The sequence below is a fragment of the Perca fluviatilis genome, chromosome 20 (genome assembly GCF_010015445.1).
Source record: "Perca fluviatilis chromosome 20, GENO_Pfluv_1.0, whole genome shotgun sequence".
Taxonomy (NCBI): domain Eukaryota; kingdom Metazoa; phylum Chordata; class Actinopteri; order Perciformes; family Percidae; genus Perca; species Perca fluviatilis.
Window position 1 is genome coordinate 32,807,412 of NC_053131.1, and position 10,000 is coordinate 32,817,411.

The following is a 10,000-nucleotide window of genomic DNA, read 5'->3' on the forward strand; positions in this document are numbered from 1 at the left end:
AGAAAAAGTACTTTATCTTGATGTACTTGTCATACAAAGCCACAGTGATTTAGCCCTGTCAGAAACTTTGACACTTTCTCCATTGAGTCAGAATTTGAATTCAAGATAGCCGTTGCTGCCGTTACAGCCGTTACAGCCGTTAGAATGCCGTTCATCGAGCACGTATCGGACTCGGACCTGGAGCGCTTGGCGTTGGAGCGGGTCGTCCCGGCGCTGCTGGCCCACGGGTTCTGCTACGTGGACGGCGTGCTCGGGGAGCTGGCCGGGGCCGCCGTGCTGGACCAGGTGAAGGAGATGCACCGGAGCGGAGCGCTGCAGGACGGCCGGCTAGCGGGCTCCGTGCCGGGCGTGCACCGGAGGAGCATCCGCGGGGATAAGATCGCCTGGGTGAGCGGCGCGGAGCGCGGCTGCGAGGCGATCAGCTTCCTGCTCAACCTGATCGATAAGCTGATTTCCGTGTGCGCGAGCCGGCTCGGGAGCAAGAAGATCCGGGAGAGGTCCAAGGTAAGAAGAGAGGCACGAGCTGGTTCAAGTTTAAGTCTGGAAATTGCTACAGATTTATATAAAAGACCATCAATATTTATGGAAGCTGTTGCTGACACCTGACATATTTACTGTATATAATTCATATTTAAAAATTTAAAAAAAATATAATTTTCAAATATATATATATATATATATATATATATATATATATATATATATATATATATATATATGTTTGTGTGTGTGTGTATTTTTTGCATATAAATTACTTTACTTTCCCCTGTATATTTCTTTTATGATTATTTTATTATTTATTTTTTAATCCTTATATTTTTCTTATTCTTCTCTTTTATTACTTTCTTTTGCGGATGTATTATTGCACTCATATGACTCTACCTGGTTCAAGTTTAAACCTGGAAATGGAGATATATAGATTTGTATAAAATATCATCAGTATTTACGGAAGCACATTGCTGCCAAGCCTGCAAAATAAATAAATAAAAATAGGCTAAATGTGAAAAATTATAATGTTAAAAGTGTATTGCAGTGTTTCCCATACATAGGTACTTGGGCGCACAGAGATATAAAGAGAATATATATATATATATATATATATATCTATATCTTTGTATTTTGCGTATACATTTTCTACTTTTATTAATTAATATTTTTATGTCACTCATGACTTGACCTGGTTTAAGTTTTAAGTCTGAAAATTCAGATTTAGATTTATAATAGAGTCTTTTAGGTAAAAAAGCAGAAATTAAGAATTATTTAGACTCCAAATAATTCATAAATTCTGCTTTTTTTTAACTCAAGAATTAGGAATAGTTTCCTATAGATGAGGGTTATTGACCATGAATTTCAAAAATAAGTGTAAAACTATAGTGCTAGTAAGTTGGTGTTACTAGGGATGCACCAAATCCAGGATTCGGCTTCAGATTCGGCTGAATATTTGGGCTTTTTGACGGGGTTCTGGTTTCTGCCGAACCTTAGAATTTATTCCCAGCATTCAAGTCCAGCTACATGTTCAATCTGTTCAATGCTGATTGGTCTGGTGGTGGCGAGGACCCTAAACTATACACAACATGGCCGCTGTTACAACATCTGGTCTGAAACATCTGAAAGAATACGAGTTGTGCACGAAGGAATCTCCAGACAGCAGCCAGAATGCAGCAACTTCAGGTACGGCAAAGGAAGGACAGTCCCTGTTTACTTCAGTCGTGTGTTTACTGGGTTCATGGACTGAGGATGGGAGGAGGAGTCAGCACCATCTCAACCAGAGGATTCAGGATTCAGCTGAACCCCAAAAATCTGGATTCGGTGCATCCCTAGGTGTTAGTGGTGTTTTTACATGGTAGTGAAAAGAAGTGTTAAACGTAAAAAAAACACGCCTAAAACATTAAAATAAGTGCCAAAAGTGTTTGAAAATAGAGACAAAACGGTCCGAAAAAAAGTCTGGTTTTTGACCCAGGAGACCTGGAAGACGAGGAAAGGGTTGAAAAGGTCTTAAAAAGTCTTCCTTTTAAACGTGCGTAAACTTAACTTCTTTCACTTTATTTTGTACTTTTACTGCAGTTGAGGATCTGAGAACTTCCTCCATCACTGCAGATGCAGCGGTGGACATTCTCACGTACACACTCAGCCACTTATTCAATTATTCAGTCCTGCACAAACACACACACACACACACACACACCACACCTGCGCCGCCGCGGTGGTTACAGTATCGTTCCACCCACTTTCGATTCAACGTTCCGGCAATCCCCCTTCACTTCATTCGCAGCGGTTGTACAGTAGGACCTTATCCCACCAGTGTTTTGTCTGTGGTGATGTGATTATCAGACTCACCTTAAAGAACAGGTTAAACCAGTTACCAATGGGATATACCTGCCTGCGCCTACTGTCGGCCTACCCCGCAGCGCACATGCGCTGTCTATTACACACAGGGACACATGCGACAACATGTACTTTCGTCAGACCCATCCGCATCCTACACAATCGCACCTGCGCACCGCATATCAGACCGAACCTGCACAATCGGACACCGCACCTTACGTTCAACCCGGACCACATACCACGCTTACTCAGACCCGCCGCGCGCACCATGGACACACAAACCACCTATCAGACCGCGCTTAATAGCACACTCGCACCACATGCACCACACTGTCAACCTGCGCGCATGCTGTCCAACCCACACAAAACCACACTATCGGACCACACATGTGCTGTCGGACCCACTACACCACACGAACCTGTCAGACGCACGCATGTGCTGTCAGGACCCGCATACCCGCACACACTGTCGGAAACGCTGTGCGCAATCCAGACCCGCATGCACCACGCACGCTGTCCGCACACACTGCGTCGGACTTTTCAAACCTTACTGTCAGACGCACACACAAACCACCGCATCCACCGCACTGCACCCGCACAACCGCACTGTCAGACACACACACGCAAACCGCACACTTTGTCAGACACCGCACACACAAACCTGCACAGTCGGACTTACCGCGCTTTTACCTGAAACCCTTGCACTGTCCTCGGACCTGCTTTACCTGCCTGGCGCTTGCATGCGCTGTCGTACACACCACACAAACCCTTTTAATATCGACCTGCGCGCACCTACGCACTGTCAGACCACACACACAAAAACCACACTGTCAGACACTTGCGCGCACGCGCATCGGACCACGCACACAAACCGCACTTCACGGACCCGCGAGCAAACCACGCAGTCGAACACCGCGCACCCGCACACACACACACTTTGTCGAACCGCGCCACACCGCGCACGCGTCGACCACACACACAAACCTGTCGACCTGCGCGCACAAATTACACGCTGTCAGACCTGCGTTTTACGCGTACACTGTCATACACACAGGGAACGCATGCACACCCTTATGTGCTGTCAGACCACACATACACACACAAACCTGCTGTCAGACCTGCTTTTACCTGCGGCGCACATGCGCCTCACGCCACAGGACGCATGCACACTTACGCATGTACTGTCACACACATACGCACCAAACGCCACACTGTCGGACCTTACCGCAGCATGCACTCCGCTGTCATACGCACAAGGACGCATGCCACACACACATGTGCTGTCGGACCCATACACATACCTGCGCACTGTCACACATACGCACGTATTGCTGTCGGACCACACATACACCTGCGCTTGCTGTCAGACCACCGCACCGCGCTACACACTGTCAGACCACTGCGCACCACGCTGATGCTGTCATAGACGCAAGGACATAGGACATGAACCGCTGTCGGTACCACACGCCACACGCACACACACACACACAGTCAGCACTACGCGCGCGCTGTCAGACCTGCGCTTACATGCACTGTCATGGACGCAGGAACTACACACAACCAGACCACGTGCTGTCGGACCACCACCACCCACACCGCACACACACACCACGCACATCCAGACACTACCGCGCTACGTTACACACACACACACACACATACACACACACGCACTGTCAGACACACACACACACTGTCAGACACACACACACACACACTGTCAGACACACACACACACACACTGTCAGACACACACATACACACACATGTACATTAAAGCATTCTGAGGGTTAAATTAGGGATGTGAGCTTCAGACTCTTTCAGTCCTGATACCGAGAAAATATTCAGCTGGACGGACGATGTCAAAACACCACATTTAAATGAAAATGTAGTGGTGTAGATGCTCTCTCCCTCTCTCTCTCTCCCCCTCTCTCTCTCTTTCTCTCTCTCTGTCTCCCTCTCCCTCTCTGTCTCCCTCTCTCTGTCTCTCTCTCTCCCCCTCTCTCTCTCTGTCTCTGTCTCTCTCTCTCTTTCTCTCTCTGTCTCTCTGTCTCCCTCTCTCTGTCTCTCTCCCTCTCTCTCTCTCTCTCCCTCCCTCTTCCTCTCTCTCTCTGTCTCTCTGTCTCTCTCTCTCTCTTTCTCTGTCTCTCTCTCTCTCTCTTTCTCTGTCTCTCTCTCCCTCTGTCTGTCTGTCTCCCTCTCTCTCTCTCCCCCTCTCTCTCTCTCTCTCTCTCTCTGTCTCTCTCTCTCCTCTCTCTGTCTCTCTCTCTCTCTCTCTCTCTCTCTCTCTCTCTCTCTCTCTCTCTCTCTCTCCCTCCCTCTTCCTCTCTCTCTCTGTCTCTCTGTCTCTCTCTCTCTTTCTCTGTCTCTCTCTCTTTCTCTGTCTCTCTCTCCCTCTGTCTGTCTGTCTCCCTCTCTCTCTCTCTCTCTTTCTCTCTCTGTCTCTCTCTCTCCCTGTCTCCCTCTGTCTGTCTGTCTCCCTCTCCCTCTGTCTGTCTGTCTCCCTCTCCCTCTGTCTGTCTCTCTCTCTCTCTCTCTCTTTCTCTTGGGGAGGAGGAGACAACTTTAAGCGTCCGAGTGTTGACAATAGGGTCGGGTACCGTTTGGATTTTTACGATTCCGATGCCGAACCGGTTCTTTTAAAACTGAAAAATGACATAAAAGAAAGGCTTTTTATGGAGTTTTTTTTATTTTTTTTTATTGAAAATTATTTAAATTTAACAATATATTAACGTTTTAAAGTACTTAAATATATAATAAGTAAACCTAAGTCACCTAACACACAGCTACAATAATTTAACAAATAACAGTTACTCTATTAACAAGTAACAACAAAATAAATGTTGAGTTGCTATGCCAACCAGCATAAAGTATAGAGAATGGAAATATAGAATAGAATTAGTAATAATAATTATAATAATAATAGTAATAAAAACAACCGTGTATATACACAATCAACATGCTTATATAAACAAATAAACAGTATATAAACACAGATATACAGATGAGTAGAGATGACATATTGCACAGTTGGAGCTGACATAGAGTGATTAATAGATTAATATGCACAGTGCAGAATATTGTCCAGTGGTGGCTCATTTTGCAGAAACGGCTAGCAGTGCTACATTATGATGTTGTATTAAAGAGTCTGACTGCTGCTGGAATGAAGGACCTGCAGTAGCGCTGAAGGAGCTGCTCAGGGAACTCCCAGTTTTTCTTTATTCGGTCCAAATAAAAGACAAAACATTTTCTGCCGCTTTTTTCGACGTTTTTGTCACTATCTTTGTCGTTTGTGTCACTTTTTTTCGTCGTTTTTGTCACATTTTTTGTCACTTTTCGTCTTTTTTCTCAAATTTTTCGCCGTTTTTGTCACTTTTTTTGTCGTTTTTGTCACTTTTTTCATTCTGCCACTGTGCTCCTAGTGAAAAAAAGTTAGTCTGGAGCCCTGGTCTGACTGCTGCTGGAATGAAGGACCTGTGGTAGCACTGAGGAGCTGCTCAGGGAACTCCCAGTCTCATGTAGGGGAATGGGGGGGTGGGGGGGGTGGGTGAGAGGTGTTTCCCATGATTGATGCCATCCTGCCTGACCTCCTCCTCCCCCCCACCTCCTCTATGGTGTCCAGAGGGCAGACCAGAACAGAGCCAGCCCTATTCACCAGTCTGTGGAGTCTTTTCCTGTCCCTCTCTGAGCTCCCATGCTGCATAAAAGATTGCAGACGCAACCACAAAGTAGGGCTGCACGATTATGGCCAAAATGATAATCACGATTATTTTGATCAATATTGAGATCAAAGTAGCCACCCTTTTGCTTTTTTTGATAACTCTGCAAACCCTTGGTGTTCTCTCAATGAGCTTCATGAGGTAGTCACCTGAAATGGTTTTACCTTCACAGGTGTGCTTTGTCAGGGTTCATTAGTGGAAGTTTTTCCCTTATTAATAAAAAAAGCAAAGGGTGGCTACTTTGAAGAATCTAAAATATAAGACATGTTTTCAGTTATTTCACAGTTTTTGTTAAGTACATAATTCCATATGTGTTCATTCATAGTTTTGATGCCTTCAGTGAGAATCTACAATGTAAATAGTCATGAAAATAAAAAGGAAACGCATTGAATGAGAAAGTGTGTCCAAACTTTTGGCCTGTACTGTATTTGTCATTAATTAATATGATATTTGTGTCTAAATGACATATAAACATCTTTTCCTATTCTATTTTGCCTGGAAAAATCGTCTGTTCTATTTCTGGCATGTTTGCGTTTTCGGCGCGGCTCGAGCCGTGGCCTGTGACGTGCGTGTCACGCTGCCGGTGTGCGAGCTCTAACCGGTTACCTACTTAAATATCTGCCTCAGCGTCATGTTGTGTGCAGTCTCACTGAGTCAGAGATTACCCCACGTGTTTTCCTCCCGCCCACTCTGCAACTTTTAGTTTTGTTTCCAGTCCAAATTAAAAAAACAAACACTTTCTGCCGCTTTTTTGACGTTTTTGTCACTTTTTCCGTAATTTTTGTCACCTTTGTCATTGTTTTTGTCACTTTTTCGTCGTTTTTGTCACTTTTTTTTGTTGTTTTTGGCTCTCTTTTCGTTTTTTTTGTCACTTTTTTCGTTGTTTTTGGCACTTTTTTGTCGTTTAGTTCACATTTTTCGTAATTTTTGTCACTTTTGTCATTGTTTTTGCACTTTTTCGTTGTTTTTGTCACTTTTTAGTCGTTTTTGTCTTTTTTTTCGTTGTTTTTGTAACTTTCTTTTGTCGTTTGTCACTTTTTTCCATTTTTTTTTCCCCCTTTCCCGAAATTTTTGTCACTTTTTTTTTATTTATTTTATTTTTTTACTTTTTTCAACATCCTTTTAGTAATATTTTTTTTCAAATACCCAAATTCAATGAAAGTAGTGAACTGATCATTTATTTAACTTGTAACGAGCGTCGTAGGAAACCAGCCACGTTATTTTATTTGGACATTTTGGTTGATAGAAACCCAAATTATTTGCCTCAGACATTACCTCACCCCCACCCCTCCCCCAGTCTCTCTGTGTAAGAGATGAATGCAGTTGAAGTGAATCCAGCCTGCAGCCTCACGCTCCACACGTAGCTCTGTCATTAGACCTTCAGCTGGTTGGGAAGCTGCCAAAACAACTACACAGACTCTCCTCTCCCTCCCTCCCTCCCTCCCTCCCCATTCTCCCTCCCTCCCTCCCCCATTCTCTCTCCTAGGAAGATAAGATAAAGTAGAATTCAAAACAGCTCTGGGAGGTGTGTTTGTTTTGAATCTCTTTTGTTGTTTTTCCCCACCCCCCACATGTGTATCCTATCATTTCCTCTCTGCCCAGCCCTCCTGTCTGTGTTTCTCCATGTAGTTTCACTCTGCAGCAGCTGAGTTGCATGATGATGATGATGGGGATGGTGATGGTGATGGTGGTGATGATGATGATGATGATGATGATGATGATGATGATGATGATGATGATGATGATGTAGGCCTGCGTGCGTCAGTGGTGGCGTGTAAACAAACGTTGCGTGATTCCCTCTCGGCACACACTGCCTGCTGTTTTTTAAGAGCAGGTCGGACCCTCTTTATCAGCGCTGGGGGTTTGTCGTCATTGGCTGCCGAGAAAACCCAACGCTACGTGCAGCTCTGGAGACTCTTGACACCCCCCCCCAAACCACCCCACCCCCCCCCCACCCCTGCCCTAACTGCTTACCTACCCCTTCACACACAATGCAGTGTTTGTGGAAGACTTAGGTGCACATATTTGAGTGCTGGGGGGCTAGGTGTCCTTCCTCAAGAAAGTCGGAGGTTTGTTTACATTTTAAAACAGTGCAAAAAGTCTCTTTTTGGGGATTTATTATTATTATTGCACATATTGAATGGCAGCATATAAAAACAGTTATTGCAATAACTAGTTTTAATATATTATAAGAAAAATAGATACTGTTATTGCACTTTTATAGCTAAGTTTACATGAGGCCCACTGTGTGTGTGTGTGTGTGTGTGTGTGTGTGTGTGTGTGTGTGTGTGTGTGTGTGTGTGTGTGTGTGTGTGTGTGTGTGTGTGTGTGTGTGTGTGTGTGTGTGTGTGTGTGTGTGTGTGTGTGTGTGGAAAACCGTCCATGGTGGGGATGGGTGAGGTCTGTTGTGATGTTGTGAGCACAGACCGACTCTGGAGATAAAACTGAGATTATAGCTCTCGTAATGAAGTTCATGAGAGTTTAAGATTGTCCAACGGTTGTTTGGTAACTTGCTCTTGTTAGATAGAGGATTTTAAATTGCTATTTTTATTCTAAATTTTTCTCATTTTGGTGCTGGTCATTTTCCTTTGGGGCTGGCTTTTTGGGAGGGGGGCAAAACCTTTATGCAAGAAAAAGCTTAAGGACAAAACTTAAAGATGAAGAAGTCCACAACTGCAGTCACAACAGGGTTCATACGTTTTGAAAAACGTTTTAAATTCTTAATTTTTTCTTCTACACATTTTCAGCGCTTATTTCTACATCCCATATTTTCTGATTTTATTAAACGAAAATTTGAAAATGGGTCAATTTGACCCCAAAGTCAACACAAGGGTTAAGGACAAAACTTAAAGATGAAGAAGTCCACAACTGCAGTCATAACAGGGTTCATACGTTTTGAAAAAACCTGGAAAAGTTATGGAATTTACAAAAATGCAAATTCCAGGGCCTGGAAAGGTTTTGGAAACTTAAAAAGACCCAGAAAGTTTTGGAAAAGTCATGGAATATATATATATATATATATTTTTTTAACACAGCATAATAATATGTGATTAATAAATGTATTTTCAAGTCGTCTTAACCTCAGCGTTGTATTCGGGGAGCGATATTAAGAATCCACTATGAACCACAGACATTATCATTCATGTTATAGTTAAACATAGAGGGGAAACTTTAACACTGATTAGTATTCTTATTGTATGATGTCGACTGACATTTTCGGGAACACACAGTCATGGAAATTTGCCAAAAAGTCATTTAAAAGTCTAGGGCTGTGCTCGATTGAAGAAATTCTTAGTCGACTAACACTCATTCAACTGTATCGACTAATCGATTAGTTGATTTAATCGACAGATCTGTAAATCTGAGTTTCTCCGCTAAGAGTCCTGCTAAAAGCACCACTTTAATTCTTGTGTTTACCAGAGATGTCGTTTACAGCGTGTGTTTTGGAAATAAGTCATTCAGCATGAAAACAGCATCAGACATGACTAATGGACTAAAGAAAAGTTGACTAAGACCAAAAACCACCGATTAGTCGACTAATCGACTATAAGAGGGAGCAGCACTAGTAAAGTCATGGAAAAGTATTGGTTAAAATGCATAAGATCCGAAGAAAAGTCTTTTTAGTGACATTCGTTCATTCATTCGGCTCGGGTGCTGAACCTAAACCGTATAATGGCAGGAAAACAGGGGGTGGGGGTGTGGTTGCGATAAAGCGCAGACCTCGAGGGCGCCGCTGACGTCTGTTAGGTTACTAAAGGTGTTGTTGATGCTGAGCTCGGGGAGCTGTGTGTTTGATGAGGGTTAATCTATGCTGTGACCTTCCTGTGTGTGTGTGTGTGTGTGTGTGTGTGTGTGTGTGTGTGTGTGTGTGTGTGTGTGTGTGTGTGTGTGTGTGTGTGTGTGTGTGTGTATAGGTGTGTGTGTGTGTGTGAGTGTGTGTGTTATAGGTGTGTGTG

The 10,000-nt window shown here is 43.8% G+C and overlaps 1 protein-coding gene across 1 annotated transcript in view; it reads left to right on the forward strand.

The window, feature by feature from the left end:
• egln3 (egl-9 family hypoxia-inducible factor 3) overlaps positions 1-10,000 on the forward strand; it is a 19,257-nt gene that overhangs the window by 134 nt on the left and 9,123 nt on the right. The window contains exon 1 of the mRNA XM_039786392.1: positions 1-504. This exon is cut by the window's left edge and continues 134 nt beyond it. Coding sequence (XP_039642326.1) covers positions 145-504 — 360 coding nt within the window. The 5' untranslated portion in view covers positions 1-144. The remainder of the gene's footprint in view (positions 505-10,000) is intronic.